Genomic DNA, 20,206 nt, shown 5'->3' with positions numbered 1-20,206 from the left:
TTTGAAGGGTGTATACTTTGGCGCTCGAGACTAACCCACGAAACGTGGATCTGCGACATGTGCAGTAGCGTCAGTTGTTAACGGGAACACTAAACTATCATATTTCGAGTGATTACAGCACAGTTATGACAAGAGGGCTGAAGCAAAACTTTTTTTCTTTTTCATTATAGGGTCCACCTAACGCATCCTTACAGGCACTTTCTGCCAATGAAGATGATGCGTTCACGTTATGTTGGTTTCAATAATAATTATGCGTTCCCTTTAAAAGTGGAACCTATACTGTTCATTGGTACGATTACGTTCGTCCCTGAATTACGCCAGCTCCAGCTTCTATCCCGAAGTCCCATCATCTTGAAGGAGTGTGCATTTTAATACATACTTATTGGAAGCAGCAGTACAATGTGTGCTTAAGTTTCCTTTGTTGGATGATGGCATGAAATCACTCTTGATAGAGTACCGGTTCAATAATATGTCATGCAATAAATATATCTACACGAGTTAGAAACGATATGGCCTTGTTAACAATTAGATTTACTGGTACACTCGATACATCTTGACCCCATAGAGCAAGCTTGTGCGATACTCTTGCAATGATAAGCAAGTGGGGTTCCATGTGTTTGTATCTCAGCCCAATTTATTTATTTATTTGTTTTCTTGCTCTCTGAGAAACGATGCACAGATTTAAAAGTGTAAAAACGTACAGAAAGGAACGCCAGCTTCAAATCTTGATTGATTCCACAAAGTAAAGCAATGCGTTTGGCGACGTTGCCTTGATAAAGAAGCGAATACATTTTTATAAGTAATTTTCTTTTCCTTTTCTGTCCTTGGAGTAACAACCTCACTCCTATGTTTGTATACTACGGCGTCAAGCACCACGGCAATAAAATTAAATAAGAAGCAGAGATCCTCGCAGTAGCGTGATGCTTCAGAGTTCAGAGCGACGAATCATTTAACACAACTAAAGGGAGTTAAGCGCAAAAAAAAAAAAGCAAGGACAAAAGAAGGCAAAATGGACCCACATACGCATGAGCGAACGAATGAACGAACGCCTGTGTGTCCACCGTGCTCTCTCTTCGCCCTCGTGATTTTTCGCGCTTAACTCGCTTTAGTCGGAATGTACTGCCAAGCCCACATCGCCACCCTTTGAGACCACGTTGACCTTCTGGCACTCGGTGGCGACGAAGATGCACAGGACAATCACGAGGCACGACAACAGCGTCACCGCCACAATAAGCACCTGGGCATCGTGTGAGTCAAGGAAGCACTCAATATCCGGCTTTGTCAAGTGAGACGTTTTGCACATGTATGCACACCCGCTGTTGAATGAAAACTGGGGCAATGTCTAGCTCTGTTGACAAGAAGAAAAGAAAATCGACGCCTCAAATATTGTGACGCTCCCTCACATGAGTAATACACCAATTCTATACGTATACAAAAACGGTAGCGTCACATATGCACAATAAGGTCACGGGTCTGAATGAATGAATGAATGAATGAATGAATGAATGAATGAATGAATGAATGAATGAATGAATGAATGAATGAATGAATGAATGAATGAATGGCGCTGCCCGCCACTGCGTTGTAGTATAGTAGACTATTGCGAGCGTGCACGCTCTATTTCAGAATGATAGTAACAGCGCCAGCTTCATTAAGATATCTGCCTACCCGTTCATTCTAAAATAGTGTAACAAAAATATTTTAACAGCGGAGCTGTTTAAGCCGGAGGTTGGCCCGTATAGTGTAGACCAGAAACTGCGCCTGGCAATGACGTCACCGCGCGTTGCCTAGCAACCACTTGGCACAGTTGCGCCTCGCCGAGCTGCTACGACCGCGCACCTGCTCCGTCTAGCCATGACGTCACTTGGCGTCGCCTAGCAACCACATGTGCCTCGCTTCGCCTAGACATGTCAACGCTTCGCCAGGCTAGGGTGGCCAGAATTCTAGCCACCCTAGCCATGCCGCGTCTTGAAGCGCGTCGTGCTGCCAAGCGAGAATCTGCGATCCGGAATACCGTGCTGAAGCTGCAGCCGAGAAGAGGCGTCGTCGAGTCAAAGATCCCGAGTTACGACAACGAGAACGCGAGAGTCTGCGTTTGAGTATCCAGCGTCGTCGGGATAGCGACCCTGGCTGTAAGTTGGTCGATCACAAGCTCCGCTGTTTGCTCCAGCCTTGCACCACTAGTGCAAGCTGCGCAAATTTTTTCTAGACTCTATACGATGTTAAGCATGCTGTATTATCTGCGCATCTTGCTGCTGCTTACTGGACTCTTTATTTCATCTAGCGTCAACACTAAGGGCAAATTAACACATTTATTGGAACATTTAGGCAAAGAGTTTAAACCCCAATGTCTTATGCAAGTGAACAAAACATGAAAGAGCCTCGCGGGTCGCCCAGGACGGCCATTACCGAAAGTATACCGTCTCTAACGACTCGAGAGGTGACATCAAGGAGGTGGGTCAACGGGACCCCTCTTAATTACATACAGGCCTTTCCCTCAGAGCCAGAAACCGCGCCGTTAGTTTCCCCATTACCCTGCAGGGGGCGCAGCTATACGGCAGCAGCCAGCTGCTCGTTCCGATCATTTTCCGGAACCATATGTCAAATCTGGACCAGCGGCCCCCATAACGAACCGCGTGAAATCACAGGTTCGTTAACCCTCCCACCAACTCCCTCTTGCTAGAGGTTTTATCTTTTTTTTTTTTTCGTTTTTCTTTGTTTCGTTTCCCCGCTTGGTATTTTCCGTGTTCCTCTTTTGGCGCCGGCACTGGGAGACGGGGGAGGAGGAGAGCAGGTCACGTGGTTCTGATGCCCTACTAGACCCATTGCGCGTGGAAGGATAAAGAAAAAAGAAGGAGGAACGAGCCACGGTTAAGAGCAAGAGCGGTAGAAAACGTTGGAGGTGGAGTACCTCAATAGTTCGGATGCAATAGAACAACGAAAAAAGTTGAGCGAGAAGAGAGAGCTGGTTATTGCCGTCAGCACTGCGAAGTGCGGTCAACGCTGACTTGTAACTTTGGCCGACCGCCGCCCTCGAAATATTGAAAATTCAGAAGAGAAAGAAGTGAGCATAAAGGAGCAGAAAGGAGGATAAAATAAACTGAGGCTAAGGACCACTACCGCTACAGTTAATAATGGAAACATATGTGGAACAAACGCGCTCGCACAAAAATATAACAAAAAATATCAATTAAATATATACTCTATGGCACAATACGAACCAGGAGTTCTGTAGGTCCTATGTTAAGACATAACGTGTTTTCTTTGAAGAGCAGATCATGTGAGGCTGAGATAGAGAGAGAGAGATCACAAGTGAGGAGGTTTCGGCAGCAGACATGACGAGCGGAACGAGAACGAGTGATCGCGGCGCGAGGGCAAAACGCGAATGACGGCGGTGGGGCGAGGACTCGGAGAAAGAGATTTCGGGTGTGGATCGTCGGCTACGCCTCGCGGGAAGAGAGACCAAACGTATAGCAAACGCACATAACGCAAACGAAGCGAGAAAGAATGAAAAGAGAGCAGGCAGATAAAGGCCGGAACAAAGGGACAGAAAAACAAAATAATAATAAAGCAGGCTGACCCGCTCTCTCCGTCTCTCTCTCGCCATACTGCTTGGCCCCGTCCGCATGACTCACGTAATCGTTTTCAATTACGGCGCTACGCCCATTGGGGACCGTTGGAGAAGGACTAAATTATGCATTCCGGCAATCGCGGCGCGCGAGCGCGTCTGCGCTCGGCCACGTGCAAGCGCAGAGCGGAGACTGTACGCGGAACAAGACAGTTCGAGGTACGGAAGAGTGAAACAATGGCTTGCTAAGGGCAGGCATACGACCGCGTGAAGCGTAAGGGGAGAGGAAAACGCGAGGCGTCGCGGACCTCCTACTCGCGGTGACACTTCGATCACCACTGAGCACATAGAGTGAACCCAGATAGAGCGAAATAGTTTTATTCGATATATCGCCTTTATTCGAAGTTCTGCGAGGTGCACTTTATATACCGGATTATACGGAGTGAAGTAGCGCGAAGTGTGGAAGCGGGAAATCCGCGTGAGACAGCTCGATGCAGCATACACGGTGAATATTTGATTTTCGTCGTGTCAATCTACACAGCCAAATAGCGCTGTGAATTTAGCACTCCGCCGGGTGGCGGCAGTTCCTCGAGGCCGTGTGGTGGTATTCAATGAAAACAGTGAACAGACAGTGTTGATACAGGGCCAGGAAACACTTCGGGTAAAAGAATACAAATACCTTGGTGTATGGATAAACGAAGGCGATAGATATCTGGAGACACAGGAAAAAAACATAATAGCAAAATGGAAGAGAAATGCGGCCATAATAAAGCACAGAGCGCTATGGGGATACAATAGACACGAGGTGCTCCGGGGTATGTGGAAAGGTGTAATGGTTCCAGGGCTTACATTTGGAAATGCGGTTGTTTGTTTGAAGTCAGGGGTGCAATCAGGACTCGATGGCAACCAAAGGTCAGTGGGACGCCTCGCATAGGGCGTTCACGGGAAGACTACTAGTGAAGCTGTGCAGGGTGATATGGGCTGGACAAATTTGGAAGTGAAGGGAGGCTCAGAGTAAAATTGATTTTTAAGAACGACTGAGAAATAAGGAAGAAAGTATATGGGGTGCAAGAGGGTGTTCAGGTATTTGTACAGGCAAAACATTGACTCACAGTGGAGGAAAAGAACTAGGAAGCTTACCAGCAAGTATGCGACCGATATGGTCAGCAACACGGCAACAAAGAACGTCAAACGCAAAGTGAGAGAGGCTGAGACAATTTCATGGGTGGCGGCAATGGAAAAGAAACCTGCTATGAATAACTACCTCAAAGGAAAAAAATGAAATCAAGAAAGAAACAATTTATGATAACTCAAAGGGAAGCTCCTTAATTTTCGAAGCGAGATCAGGATGCCTTAGAACGCGTAGTTATAAAGCGAGGTACACCAAGGACGAAAACGCATGAGCTTGCTGCGGAATAGCTAGGTAAACGATGGAACATGTTTTATTGGAATGTGAAGATATCTACCCAGCTACCAGTTTAGGCTCTAGATCTGGCCTCCTTGAAGCGCTTGGGTTCAGGGGTAGCAGGAGGAAAGTAAACATGTCCGCTATAGAGATTAGTAAGAGGTGGTTGGAGGTGTGGTGGCAGAAAAGTAGGGAGACCTCGAACAACGGAAACGTACAGAAACAGTTCCCAGTAATGGTTCAAAATGTTTGATGCTGGGAACTTCTTTGTATCTGGCTGTTTTCCCAAAAATATAGGTAGGACATTAGGCAAAATAATAACAAGACCTTGGTGGCCCAATCCACCACCCCGTTTCAAAGGGGACGTTGTCCGTCCGTCCGGTCAGTCCGTCCGTCCGTCCGTCCATCGTGGCTGCATCATCCGATTATAACCGACTGAAGAGGCAGCTGCTGACGGGCGTCCTCCGAATCTCGCTGCTATATCCCGCGTCTCCGGACTAGTGCCGTGCATTTCCTTCGTTATTATGACTCTTTCAGAGTATTTCTGCTTTTAACGAAATACCGTTCATAACAAACTCGACCTTCTGTCCCCGATTATTTCGTTATAAAGATGGATTGTATACTACACATACACCTCGAGCATGTGAAAAGGTTTCGTTACCGTGTTCTGTGTGGCCACCTTCTGCGTATTCTTGGTGCGCTGTGATGAGCAAGCTACGCACGCGGTGAGGTCAGCTATGCGTATACACAGCGCCTATGCGCGTGCACTATAAAATAATTTGCACCCTTAGAAGTGAAAAAGGCTGTACGTCGGTGTATAACTCACACCTTTACATACAAAAAGGGTGTAAGGGTGTGAGTTACATTCAGATTTACATCCCTTATTCTTTTTTAAGGGTGTAAATTACTTTACAGTGCGGACAAAACGGCGCTGTCTTTTACATAGCGCGAACCGCGCCACGAAAGGTGGAAAACGAAAGTAAGGATACGGGTAGCACTATGTTCTTCATTTGGGCGTCGCTGAAGTACGAGGTGTACCAAGAAGGGCCGTCTTCATCGGCTCCAGAGTGGCCAGAAGCAGCGTAGTCTTCCGCAGTCGCAATATCGGCTCTACCGCCGTCCGCCGAGGCCCAGCCTCGAGATTTCGATGGCGCCATCAGCACTGCTTTGCGCTCCAGCTGTAACGTCAACATTCGAGTGACTTGGACTGGTCGTCTTATCGAGGCACGCTTTAGGTTTCCAAGATTCATATTCACACATTTTGTTAGGCAACGGGAAATGCAGGAAATAGTTGGTGTGGCGGTCATGCAAAAAGGATCGATGAAATGCACTGTGCCGGGCTTCCTCTTTTTATAACATGACGCTTTGTAAGCAGCATCAAAATATACGGAAGCAGCCTGTTATTTTTTTTTCACACTTCGCAGGAGCTTAACACAAAAATTTCGTTTTCTTTTTCTTGCGTTGATGTTGTGCCAAAAGTCAAAGTACTTAAAGCCGGGCCGGGCATGAAAATTAGCGCGTGGTGGCCTGCACTCACCCGCCCTATAATGCGGATGAGCTATTTCATGCTATAGCGTGTACTAGTAGAAGGCTCCACGTATACAACACCTTGAGGGCGCTATACAACCTATACGCATAAACGTTCGCGGGCGCTACCGTACTGCAGATCGGACCTCGAAAGGAGCGTGCTGGCTGAACGGAATGAAACAACTGCAAGGAGCAGATGCATGAGGCTCCAAAGAAGGCACGTGGCTGTATAAGTTAAGAAACTCCAAACTATAGCTGCACGATTCCAATCCCGCGTTATACCTCTCCTCGGCGGCGCTTCTTGGGAATGTTGGCGAGGAAACCCTTCTTGTGGTGCCGGTGGCGGTGGGTCGGCGAGGAGAAGTTGGTGGCGGCCGTGGTCACACCGATGTAAACGGTGCACATGTGGTACACCATCAGGTCCGGGTTGAAGCCGTCGTGGTCCAGCGGGTCGCTCTCCCATCCCGGGTCGCACAGGCACCAGTCGCTCGCGGGATCCGGACGTCCCTCGTGGCAGTTCACCTTCTGCGGGGTTTGTTTTCACGCCCACGTCACAGACATCTTTTAAAAGCGGAAACTGCATGGGATCCATTTCCGACGTATGCTTCCCCGTGGGTGGTGCGTTCATTTTACGCTGAGCGATGGCTAAACGTTGTATAATTACGACCGCAACGTTGATCGTACCCAGTTTCTGTTTAAAGCAAATGCGCACGACGCGCATTTCGGGCACAGATAACCGCTGTCGCAATTGTGACATGAACGCGTCCGACACTTGGCAACGGCACGCCAAAAGTGTATACGCTGAAAATAGTAGCACGGAACAAAACATGTTACTCACCCCACATGTCCCGGTAACGGAGGCTATTTTTTACAACAGCATTTGAAGACTTATCTTAACAAGGAGTTTCACAGGAAAACGGAAACATTAGATTTTTTATCAGTGATTGAACAAGAACAAGCGATGTCATTGCAGCTCCAGAGACGTCGCCAGTTCGACCATTGCTGATATTTTTTATTCGCTTGTAGTGCAGGACCGGATACAATGCGCTCTTTTCTGACTCCCCTTTGCTCCCTGAACTTGCTTACTTATTTTCTTCCAGCCATGAAATTATATTATCGGTTTTTAATGTTCATGTACTTGAGGAAAAATGGACATCCACGCACCTGACTGTAGCACGAAACTACAAATGAAACCCAACACAGGTTTCTTAGAAAGAGAGCTTTGCAGTTGAATAATTATTCGGCCTGGTGCGGGGATCGAAAACGGCAACAGTACCTTTCCGCGGCAGTCGCTCTGCTTTTAATGAACCTTCTCCACCTTGCGGGCTCCAGCAGAACTAATTTGCCAATGTTCTTGTATATATCTGTTACCGTTCTTACTGATATTTCTGTCACTTATTTTATATTATGCTTCCTACTGCAACCGCCATTTTGAGTCCTTTATTATGTGGATATCGCTTCGAGGCACGTGTAATCCCCGCGACAATGTTGAATAGAGAAAAGCGTTCACATAGAACGTCTACAGAGAGGATGTCTTACAATGGGGTACCCGTGCATAGATCGAAGTGGTGGCTTCTTGTCCTGGAAGCTCTCGAAGAACTCCAACTCTTCGTCCGACAGAACCTCGCCCACGCGTCGGCAGGTGTTGCTGCCAGCCAGATACACCTGCGGCGCGTGTAATAGCTGAATGTGCGCTGTCGTCGAAGGGGCTATATCCACGCAGCTCCTCAAATAAGTGTCTAACAGAACTAGCCAGAAATAACGTTCTAGTCTTTTCAACGCAAACGTCGCCACGACAACCCACAACATCCTGTTCCTCTGTTGTCAAATTACACCAGCACTGCACCTGTCAAACCAGCCTTTTTAATATTTACATACTTGCTTAATTTATACTCTGATAATATTGGGTTATTACCTACGTGCCACTTTCGACTACGTTTTCGTTCTCGGCAGCCCTGCTGTTGCAACCTTTCATGCCTACGGAAAATTTTGTAAACTAGCATTGGAAATGCTCATGGAAGTGCTAATGGTGATACAGATAGCCGATAATACCTTGACTGTAATCTCAAGTTAATTAGACTAATTGAACAACTTATGTTAGCCAGTGCAAACTCTTCTATGTCAACTCTTTTATTTCATTAAATGATGAATTTGCTTCGTCAGTTAAGGGATTAAGCCAAAGTATGTATCACACTATTAATGGCAATCCCGGATGTTTGCCGCACGCGCCATGAGTGCACGTCATGCCCGCAAAAACTACAACGTCACGTCTATAATGAAATAAATACACGCCGAGTTCTACACAGATATATACACATATACACAAAAATAAACCTATGGCTGAAACCCAGCGTTCTTTCCTACGCATTAAAATACCAGCAATATTTTCTCTTTTTGTGCAGTGTTCCTTCGTTCTGTTCTGCTGGTATCTCCGTACTATAACAGAATAAAATTGTCTAAATGAATGCAGATCCAAATCTTGCATTAATACTTTCAGTGTTCTTCATTGTTGCATTATTCTTGCTTGCCTCGGTTGTTGTCATCGTATGCATTTGTATGTCATTGCATGGTATGTGTTGCCCTGCCTGCTTGAACACTGTGTCCGCAGTATTCAATGTGCAGCCACCGCGACCGGGAACTGAACCCGTGTACCCGTGCTCAGTAGCTGAACGCCACGTAGCCGCTGGGACAATTACCTCAGTGGGTAATGGCCGAGTAGCACGTGGCAGGGTTGTAGTCTAATTTCTTTACACCCTTCAGGGTGTTGGTTTGCCTTATGGTTGACACCCTTACCTTAACGGCTATAAATATGTATTACACATGACAGCGAGCGTTAACTACACTTGCACTAAAAAAAGGCATATAGTTGAAACATGTGCAGTAATTCGGACCATCTCGTGCGCACAGAAATATCTGACACGCGAATCGGACAGAGATAGCTGTATAAAAGTTTATGTAATTCACTTTTTCGTGTAGTCTGTCACAGCTATCATTTTTACTTGATACGAAAAGTTGGTAGACAAAAACTTCATTTGTCCCCTTAAACTATTCGACTGACTCGACACGACGATTCGACGTTGCTGTTAGCCATGGGACAATTACACACCCTTCATCATCATCAGCATTAGCCTATTTTTATGTCATGAACCCTTAATATACACGAGTGTTAATATTTGCTGTGCGAGTGGCGTGCGCAAACTAAGTGAGGTTTTCAAGGCAGGTCACCATCTCCTCTTCCGCGTTGTCCCAGCAGTTGGCCGTGGCCTCGCAGCGTTGGCTCGTCTCGTTGAAGAAGTTGCGCACGCCGTTGTACTTGACGTCGCACAGCACGGGCTGACACGACCGTGTCGGGTCCAAGTCGGGGCTGTGACAGGTCTTCAGCTCGGTCGGACTGAAGAAGTCTGGCAGGGGTACCGCGAATGTGACACCGGGATAGAGCGATTAGAAACCCCGGTGTGCTCTCCACACAACATTGGCATAAAGCTTGCCCCCATCACTTCACATGTTTCACAAATCATCATCATCATCAGCAGCAGCAGCAGCAGCAGCAGCAGCAGCAGCAGCAGCAGCAGCTTGCCACCATCACTTCACCCATTTCAAAAATAATAATCATCGTCAGCAGCAGCAGCCGCCGCCTTCCTTTTTTATGTCAGCAGGATGAAGGGCTCTCCCAGCGATCTCCAATCATCCCCGATCTTGCGCTAGTCGATTCCAAGTCGTGCCTGCAAATTTTCTAGCCTGATCACATCGCCTAATTCTCTGCCGTCCTCGATGGCGCTTCCTTTCCCTTGGCACACATGCTCTAACAGAGCACCGGTTGTCTGCCCTACACATTACATGAACTGCACAGCTCCATTTTTCACTCTTAATGTCGACTAGGATATCGGCTACACCCGCTTGCTCTCTAATGCACACCGCTGTCTTCCCGTCTACCACTTTTCGCTCCATGGCTCTTTGCGCGGTCCTTAACTTCTTTTCAAGAAACTATAGGGACCAAGTTCCTGCCCATATTTTAGTACCGGTAAATGCAATGATTGTGCACGTGTATTTTCAAGAATAGCGGTACGCTCCTGGTCATGATTTAGTAAATCCTTCCGTATGCGCTCCAATCCCTTTTTATTCTTCGGTAAATTGTTTCACAATAGGTTAAATAATTTCCTTATTTAGAAAATTTAGAGTTACTGTTGTTCACTGTTTGCAGTGTTTATATTATTAAATTTCATCTTAAAGTCCCAATGGCAGTGAGTTACATCAGGCTCGTTAGCTCGTTAATATACCTCACTGGAACAGGTTTTTCTGTCTTCAGCTGGATAGCAAGAGCAGGGTTGCGTGAGCGCAGACCTGGGGCCGAATGACAAACTTCGTATGAGAGAACTGTTTCTAGCTCATGTATTGGCCAGTTGCCTTAGTGCAGGATCGCTATCACAATTGGCTGCCGCTTGCTCTTACTAAGTTTTCTTAATACGAACTGCAGTCTAAAAGAAGCTGGCACCTTTTGGGGCTTATCTTGTCTTCGAACAAAGATCGTCATCTATCTTGCGTGTCTTTCGTTTCTTTGACGCTGGGCATCATGCAGGCCCTGTATTCACGAAAACGTCTTAGGCTAGACTTGTTTGTAAGTGAAATTTCAGCCAATCGTGATGCGGGACGTGTATGATTAGCGATGCCATTTGGCCAATGGAAACGAGCACTTACGAACGAAAAGCCTTGTAATTTCGGCCTCAAGCACTTTCAAGTCGCCAGCGGCACGCGTATATCAGCGTGACATATAGCGCTATTCACAATAGAGTTGAGAGCACATATAGTGCTAAGCTAAAGAAAAGAAAAACGCATGCATGCACGCAAGATAGATGGTGATTATTGTTTGGGAGCAAGATATGCCCCCAAAGAGCGTAATTAAGGCAAGAGCCTTAAGTGGCTCATTGCAATGGCTCATACCCGAAAAAGCGGCGTCTAGTCCAGTGATGCAAAAGGTACAGGTATCATCATCAGGAATGGCTCATACCCGCGTAAGCAAGCAAAGATTCAATGGCTGAATATGAATGAAGAAACGAAAAAAAGAAAGAACGAAGGAAAGAAAGCAAGAAAGAAGGAAGGAAAGAAAGAACGAATGAAAGAACGAACGAAAGGACACAAAGAAAGAACGAAAGAAAGAAATTGAGCACGAAATAAAAGACGAAATAATCTTAAGGTTGTACATTAGGTGCTCGCATATGTCGTTGAGGAGGTCGCCCTACAGCGCCATACCTTTACTTCACACTGCGGCTCGTTATGTCTTGTAAGAAGTCTGACCTTTCCGATCGTATAACTTAATGCACTACATTTGTTAGAGCAGTGTAACATGCTGCCATTTTTTTTTTTTTTTTGAGCATGCTTTGTGGATAACCGCATGTGTTCTTTAATGTTGCGAGCTCAGGCGTCTTGCTTGGAAAGCTTGAACGCTGCATGCAGTGCGTCAACAATACGCGCGTTCACCTACCACGAAGGAAGGCGGGCGCATTGGATCCTGCCCTGGGCACCGTTGTGTTGAAAGCAACCGTGTGAATCAGCTTCTCGCCATCCGGCACTGCAATTTCGAACTCGCAGTAACCAACCCGGTCCACGAGGTACTGAAAAAAAAAAAATGCGGCGTGCGGTTTGCGACGCGCGTCTCACAATTACAGTTCTCTCTATATATAGGACAACAAACGTCTTATTACAGGAGACACGGCGCCACATTGACGACGTCCCGCTCACCGTGAACGCTCTAAAAGGAAGTACGCGATGCAGCTACCCTTAGGGGGGGGGGGGGGGGGGGGGAACTTCTTACTTCGTGAGCAGCGAACGCGTTTCTGTGGACACCGCGTAATTGAGGCAGCGCGAAGCCGCCTTGGTTTGCCACAGCAAGACTTCTACGATAAGCTTTGCGAGATACGTATGTCATTTGTTCGCAACCTGCTTTAATATATCGTTTGACGTTCACGCGGCTTGCTGCGCACATGCAGGGGTGAATAGTATTGGGGTGAGCACAGACGGTCCGTTAAAAAGACGCTCGCTTCCGCTTTTGCTAGAGCACTCACAAACGCAAACAGTGGTTTCCGACCATGGTCAAAAAGAGAGAGAGAAAACAAAAAGGGGGCATCGACAAAGCCACTTTGAGCATCACGGATAAAGATAGAGGCTGGTTACAGCCTGCGGTAAGCAACTGTCAGAACGGGTGTCAGAGTTCAATTACACAAAGCACGTAATTGCTGACTACCGGTGCCCGCCCAGGTAGTTTTCTGCAACCGCCGTGCGCAGGCGTTCTCGTGAGCGGAGACCGGGTGGTCTTCGCACCAATCGAGACGTAAACGTAACACACACAACAGGAGCACGTTTAATTTCGGGGGCACCCATGCCTCTTTCATTGAAGCGGCGCAACCACGGCTCTCGAACATCTCAGCAGTTACAAGAGCCTATGGAGATGGCTGTGTCTGTTTATTTACAACTGGAAACCGAAATTGGGTGCAGCGTGGCCAGGACATTTAGAAAGATTAGTGTGTCTTATCGCAAAGAAGACCGGGACGCCAAATCCAGCGAAGATGCGTTAGAGCGAACTGAGAGCTTAGATATCATATATAGTGGCGTTAGGCGAAAAAAAAAAGACATTTTTTTTCAGATAAGTATTTGAGAGAGATGGCTGGAAACCTAAACCACCTATTCTGGTTCTTCTCAGAGTATACTATCTGCCATTTTTCCTCATGTGCGTAGACACACCGTGTGGCCACCAAAGTCCTGCAGACAGAGATGTTCCGTCACGAACGAGCCAATTGTTTCTTTATATCGGCGCACTTCCCATCGAACGAGCTCAGACCATGCGTAATTAACACCCATATATGACTGCACGGAACTACCGCGGCGTACGTAATAGCACCACTGATGTACACTGAAGAACCAAATGTGCTCGTCGCAGGCGCCTCGTCGACGTAGCTCACCAAAGTAGCTACAAAATGTTTTTCCTAGGAACTTCGATGCAGTGTCCTCGAAGGTACATCAATGACACAAGCTGGCAAGGATACAGAGGCTGTTAAATGGGTCTCGGCGTCCCTCGCAAGCGTCTACCATAAGCGTCTGCTCCAATGCGTCTACAAGGCCAAACACTACAAGTAATATGCCACGGTTTCAGCCACTGCAGCCACTGAACGCTTCTAAATGCAATATGTGCGCCTACTCATATAATACATACAGGGTCAACACGTAGTTGTACATCCAAAGGAGAACAGCTGCACACCGCAGATCACTTGCGGCCGGCTACTGCTCAGCGAAAGACCTGACGTAATTTATTGCGCCATGTTCAGCGGAGCTGCACCTCCGCACCCGCCCACCCCACTTATTTCTCGGCTCGATTCCGGTGGTCGACAGCACGCCGCCGTGTTTAGCTGCAGGCCGCACCCTTGCGTACACTGTATAAAGCGGCACCTTGTGGTACCTGCCCAGTATAATTGAAGAAATGAAATGCCCGAGCTATAATAGTAACAATTCCCAGTGTGTAATTTCAACCGGGAGCAATTTGTTCAGTTATCGCCTGCCTTGCGCTAACTCTATACAAGGTGGCGAAGAACGCACGAGGGGGCGCTCGAGTCGTACGCATTTCTTGCATAGAAGACACGTACAACTGTGGTTTCGTTTGTTCAGAGACACTTGAAATTGGGCCCTTGTCTCTGATTTGCCGTTTCCGGTTTCGTGCTTATTATGGTGCCCTTTAAAGCGAAATTGGGCGTCTCGCTCGAAGGCTTGTTTCTTAAAGACTCGCCCGGTTGATGAAAGCAGCGATTCGTGCGTTTCTTATACCTAATCAGCGGGAAATTAAAAGGCAATTATGAGCGCTCACAGGTTAGCAAAGCAAGCAAAACTGTATACGAAGCTCTTGAGGTTGTTGGCTATAACAAAAAAAGTAAACAACGCACACGTGTTCTAAACAGAAGGTATACACCGTTCTGAATGTACTGGCTCGGACAATATATACATAAACCTGTCTCTACATCTCCCACAAAGTCTTCTCATTTCGCGTTCAGTTCTCAGGAGACGATATAAATGTGGGATAACACACCGAAACAGCGCCTGGAGTAAGCTGCGGATCAGCAGATGACGTCATCGGTCGATGACAATTCACCGGTGTTGGCACTGGTCATTCGGATACCACGAAAGTCATCTCTGGCGTTTCCCAGACCTCTGTTCTTCTCCCATCCGACTCTTCGCAGATGATTGTGGCATTCACCCTCGTATAGCGTCTGTTCACGACCAGATAGAGACTACACAGAGACCTAACATTGCTCAATAACTGGTGCATTACCTATTTAATTAAGCTCAACACTGGCAAACGCAAGCTCATGCATGTAACGCGCAAACATTCTATTCTGACCTACTCCTACTCCTTGAGCTTAACAACCATAGCAATAGTTGACTCGTACCGTTACCCAGGCGTCACTGTTACAATAAGCTTACTTGGCCTGAACACATCGTACAATAAGCGGATGATACATCGAGAGTACTTGAGTTTATAAGAATAATTACGTTGTGCCCACTCTCCACCCGAAAACTTGCCAATGGAATATTGAACTTGAGTACGCGTCTACGACATTGGATGGATGGGTGGATGGATGAAGAACTTTATTAGTGTCCTTTAGGGCGCGCGCTAGCGCGCAGCGGGCCGCTCCCACGTCGGGACAGAGAGGCCGAGCCTCTCCGCCGCGTCGCGGGCCCTTTTGACAGCCCATAACTGTTCTTCGAGGTCGGGGATGCGTAGAACCGCATCCCAACGTGAAGAAGTGTTGCTTTCATCGCCTCGTAACGCGGGACACCGCCAGAGCATGTGAGGTAAGCTCGCTAAGTCATTGCATAGTGCACATGCATGTGTTGTCTGAATTTCGGGGTACATTTTGTGAAGAAGTAGGGGGTTTGGGTATGCCCCCGTCTGTAGAAGCCTTAGTGTTAAAGCCTGAGGTCTATTGAGTTTACAATGTGGCAGGGGGTAGATCCTACGAGCCAAGTAAAAGTGCTTAGTAATTTCGTTGTACGAGGAAGGAGAGTCCCGATTGTCAGTACCCCCAACGTCACGCTGCCCGGTACTCGTAGCTACGCGGTACGACATTGGAAGCTATTCAAAACCGTAGAGAGTGTTTCATCACATCTTCGTACAGTTGTCAACAGAGCATTACACAAATGAAAGTATCTATTGGACTCAATACACTACATCACCGCCACAATATCACCAAACTTTGCCTCTTCCCCCATAAACTGTACTACAACTTCAGTCATCTATACATGGGAAACTTCTCAACCCTCCTACCGGCACATCACGTCGCCTTTTAGGGGCGAAGCTCCTTATAGCGGCACCCGTTCCGTCCCCGTCGTAGTAGTAGTAGTAGTGTGTAACCAGTCTGAGAAAAATGAGAAAAAAAATTCCGAAGTTGTGTCCGTAGCGCGGAATCGAACCAGGGACCCCTCGCTTCCGAGCGCGCGGCGTTAGCCCACTACGCCACGAAGCGGACATGGACAAACGCACCACGATGGCTATAAATACCCAACATTAACGAAATGCCGCGTTTCTAGCGCGTTTCTAACGCGTTTGTGCTAGCGCGTTACGGCCCGTGTAAGAAGCTGGTGTAAGACGCTGTGGCCTCTCCACCTTACCTTCAACGCGTTTCGAACGCGCTGCCCAAAGCGGTGGCAAGTCAAGTTCAAGTCGAGGAGCGTTTATGAATACGGGGGGTATACTCTCTCAGCAGTCATGTGATGGCGTCGGCAAACGCGGTCTCAGCAGTCATGTGATGGCGTCGGCAAACGCGGTGCACGTTCCGGCATGTGTAAATGGCTGAGTAAGACGCTGTGGCCGCTCCCCCTTACTAGAGAGTACTGCACGTTTCTAACGCGTTTGTGCTAGCGTCCCCTTAAGCGGGAGATCCGATGATTCCCTCCGGAGCTTCGCCCACTCATCATCATTCACCTCGTGGATCTGCTGTCATTTTTTTTAATTATTGTAGTGTGCAGCGCTCACTTGGTTCTAGGAACAGCTTCAACCAATCATAATTACCATCATCGATCGAAGAGTGGAACAAGCTAACAGATAAAGTAGTTAACGAACGTTACGTAACCCTTTAAAATTCAAGCAGCTGCTGTCAGACCAATACTCTGCAGCATGCGAACAAATGTCCAGTTGGTTTAGATGTTAATGAAAAGTCAGCTTTTGCCCCGTTATTGTAAGCCATGTTTTGATGTATTCTCATTGTATCCCACCATTATATAATCCGTCGAAAGGGGCCTTTAAGGGCATAATTAATGATGATGATGAATATGATGTATCTTAAATGACGTACAGCAAGCGGGATGCATTGATTTGTCGATAAAACAAAAGCACAGGTGGGACACAGCCACGAACAGAGCGCAGCAAACGAAAGGGTTCGGCACAACTTCTTAAATCTGAAAGTAAATTCTGGCAATTTCTTCAGGTGCACGCGTCAGAGAGAAATACAATACTACCCCACCTACATTGTTTTGCTTTTTGCCGTTGATCGTTATTTAATCGAATTATAAGTGTGATCAAATTATCGCTCAGCAAAAGACGCTCCCATACCGTTTACCCGAAATTTCTTGAACGTTGCCGATTCTATCCATGGCGAACGACATGGGTGCACGCGACAGCGACAAGATAGGTGTTGAAAGCGAGCCTATTGCGTATGTGCCAACTGGTGTAAATGATATACGTTGACTAAGATCTTTGGACGCTGACTCACCAAATTTGGGTAGTAGGCCGTGAGGTTCCGGCTGTCTCCAGGATAAATGTCTCCCATGTCGCCTCCAATCAGCAACATGGACTGCAGCAAAGAGTCGCCGTTAGTCCACGTACAGACCGTTAGTCCACGTACAGGTAAGTGAGTCGCTCGATGTGCTGCAGGTACTATCACTAAGAGGAGTTGTGCGTCACTAATTAGCGTGATTTTATAAGCACACATGTGCAGCCGGATCCATACGGATCACACAAGCACAGGCCGGATCGGGTTGTCTCGATACCAGCGCCACCTTCCATGGAGGCTGCGCTACGTCACCACCATATTAATTCAGAGCCCTTCCTTATTTAGGTTATCCACCTCAAACTTAGGAGAAGGAACGTGACTTTGCGTAAAAATATTACATAAGAAGGTTTGTTACCCACGGTGCACCCAATTTTTGTTAGGTTATTACAGGCAGCCGCTATACCGGCGCATCGCGGGAAACTGCAACAGCACGCTTTATAATGCGACAAACCCTTGAGAAGCAAGGCGCGAGTTTGATCACATAATGTTTGTTTTGCTTACGTCACAGTCGACGTCGCCGGGTGCTACTTGCTGGCAACACGAGCGGCTCACAAGTGACAGGGAGAGTGGGTCATGTCCTACGTTGCTCACCGTCACGTCTGCGCACGCGCGCCGAGACTCTGAGAAATGTGGCCGCAGCTTGACACGGGCATTTTAAAGCAAACAAAACAAAAGCTTGACACGCATTTCTTGTTTACGAAACGTTACGGATTTCATGATGTTACTATCGCGCCCTTGGTTGGCTCGACCGCTCGAGCACCTCAGCACAGCCGTTATCGAGCGGGTAGACCATAGTATCAAGGGAAAAGATTACTTGCAGTAATCGCTTCAGAATATACCTATGTAGCCGCGTTTATGTTGTTACGGGGAGTATTACCAGTAAACGGCTAGCGTTTATCTAGTCAAGACTGCACAGAGCGAACAGGTTCCAGCAGGTTTCAGTCCGACAGAAGAGCCTCTGACCCAGCCCCACTATACGACGTATTTGTCTTTGCCATTGCTCGTGACAATATGAACGCGATTACGGCGCAAGCTTCAGTTGTCTAACATTGAGTTTATTTACATGAACTCATGCGCATGCTCGAGCAAAGTGCGTAACTTCACTCCTCCAAATATAGTATATACTTAATTCATGAGGGAACCGGTTATAGCTTACTGATGGAGACCACTACTGCTTCTATATACTATAAGGTGGAGAAAAGATTGCATGCAGCGCTTGCAAGGCTTGGAATTCCGAAGGCAGATTTTAATGGGGTGGTGACGCTTATCGCGTTGGATTTTCGCTACTGGGCGCTTTGCAATGGCAATGTCAGTGCACCGGCATGACGACACAGCTTCTCGCTTGCAAGCTTTTAATGCGACTAGCATTCTTTGCAAACTTTGGACACTTGCAGTCAATCAATCAATCAATCTATTCATCTATCCATCTGTCCGTCCTCTCACGCTGTCGTGATGCCGTCGCGGTCGTTTCTTCAACTGAAGCGCATGCATGAACTATAACGGGGCCAACTATGCAGCGGTAGGTATGTATAGGTATATATATATGGTCACATATTGGAGGAAGGATGGCTGATATCCTGAATTGTCCGAGTAAAATAAAACGTATAAGCACTGTCTTATTCATAAACTTAAGCGCGAAGTAAACAATCACAACAGGAACTCAAAGGCACGGGATCAAAGCTGCACCAACTAGCACAACTGGAACTTCTATTCAAGCAAAGAGTCTGCCTTCATGCCCACGGTTATGCACTTTTCAATACACAAATATGCCTTTTTCAGGACGAGTCCTTCTTCTGTCTGAAATTTCAGATATATGTCGTATGTCTTCGCAAACGGCAATGGGCAAACGGCGCCGCGGTAGCTTTATGGTAAGAGCATCGCACGCGTAATGCGAAGACGTGGGATCGTTCCCCAACCTGCGGCCAGTTGTTTTTTCATCCATTTTCATTTCCATTTATTTATCATTTCTTTAATTCAATCATTAAGTACAAGTAATTTCCCCTATGTTGTTTTTGGTGTCTTTATTTGTTGGCTTCTTATGATACGATTAATAAAAATCGGGCCCCTCGGTTCCCTTTCTTCTCGTTCATTACATAACGAGGGCTCGAATCCGCGGCAACATTGATGCCTTCAGGTAGCATATGTGAGTTTATTATTGCGATAGCAATTATATGGGACACTCCAAAGCAAATTTCTGCCGTCGCCGTCGCCGTGAGGTTCCGTATGACTGTCAACGGCGATGAAAATCGTCGCCGCGCTCCGGACGCTGTATGTGCGAGTGAAAGGGCGCGAGGACGCGCGCTTTCACGGGGAGCGAACGCACGTCGGAGAGCAAACGCGCGCTTCTGCGCCGTGATCCCTGAATGGCTGCAGAATCCGCCCTTTTTTTCACGGCGCTACGGCGCATGCGCCCTGCCCTGGCGGATTAGTCGCGAAACGTTTGGAAGGGTCGCGCGCGCGGCCGTGCGGCCCCGTCTCGGGGAAACGTCCCCCAAAAAAAAAAAAAAATGCTCTCGCACGCGCGCTACTGCAAGTGCAAACTCGTGCTGTACCTCGTTGAAACTTCACTGGTAGCTCGACGTCGGTGCGGTACCGAAAACGTGCGTAGCGTAAGACTGCAACTCCACTTTTAACAGAAAGCGGCGAGGGCTTCGTCAGACTGCACAGGGAACCACGTAGTTGTCGCCTTGCATTGATGGCTGTAATAGCAATTTATCGATAAACCCCTGCGTTACACTTCGACCACACTTAAAACACTTCGCTGACGAAGACATCTTGCAGCGTCGGTCCTCGCTTGCTGGTATGGCAGCGTGTGCCCGACTTCACGTACTTGGTGAAGACGCGGTAACACTGGGTCCATACGAGAACCGACAGATCGACGCGGACGCTTACGAT

General features: G+C 47.4%; 2 protein-coding genes across 7 annotated transcripts in view; one reads left to right on the top strand and one right to left on the bottom strand.

Annotated features, from left to right (window-relative positions):
• LOC119461279 (uncharacterized) overlaps positions 1–20,206 on the top strand; it is a 463,000-nt gene that overhangs the window by 374,994 nt on the left and 67,800 nt on the right. The window lies entirely within an intron of this gene.
• LOC119462142 (uncharacterized) lies at positions 177–17,385 on the bottom strand. Its single transcript, XM_037723485.2, has 7 exons — positions 17,252–17,385; positions 11,980–12,109; positions 9,726–9,901; positions 8,040–8,165; positions 6,783–7,025; positions 5,963–6,151; positions 177–1,237 (listed from the first exon to the last, which is right to left on the bottom strand). The coding sequence occupies exons 1-7, from the start codon at positions 17,327–17,329 to the stop codon at positions 1,106–1,108; spliced, it is 1,074 nt and encodes a 357-aa protein (XP_037579413.2). The 5' UTR covers positions 17,330–17,385; the 3' UTR covers positions 177–1,105.

Source organism: Dermacentor silvarum, chromosome 8, assembly GCF_013339745.2.
Source record: "Dermacentor silvarum isolate Dsil-2018 chromosome 8, BIME_Dsil_1.4, whole genome shotgun sequence".
Classification (NCBI taxonomy): domain Eukaryota; kingdom Metazoa; phylum Arthropoda; class Arachnida; order Ixodida; family Ixodidae; genus Dermacentor; species Dermacentor silvarum.
Note: the sequence above shows the minus strand (reverse complement) of the source record. Positions and strands in the feature narration are given on the sequence as shown.

Coding starts and splice junctions, on each gene's coding strand:
- LOC119462142 (XM_037723485.2), bottom strand. CDS start 17,329: ATGTTGCTGATTGGAGGCGACATGGGAGACATTTATCCTGGAGACAGC. Junction 9,902..11,979: donor TGCGCCCGCCTTCCTTCGTG/GTAGGTGAACGC, acceptor TACCCCTGCCAG/ACTTCTTCAGTCCGACCGAG. Junction 7,026..8,039: donor CTATGCACGGGTACCCCATT/GTAAGACATCCT, acceptor CAAACCCCGCAG/AAGGTGAACTGCCACGAGGG.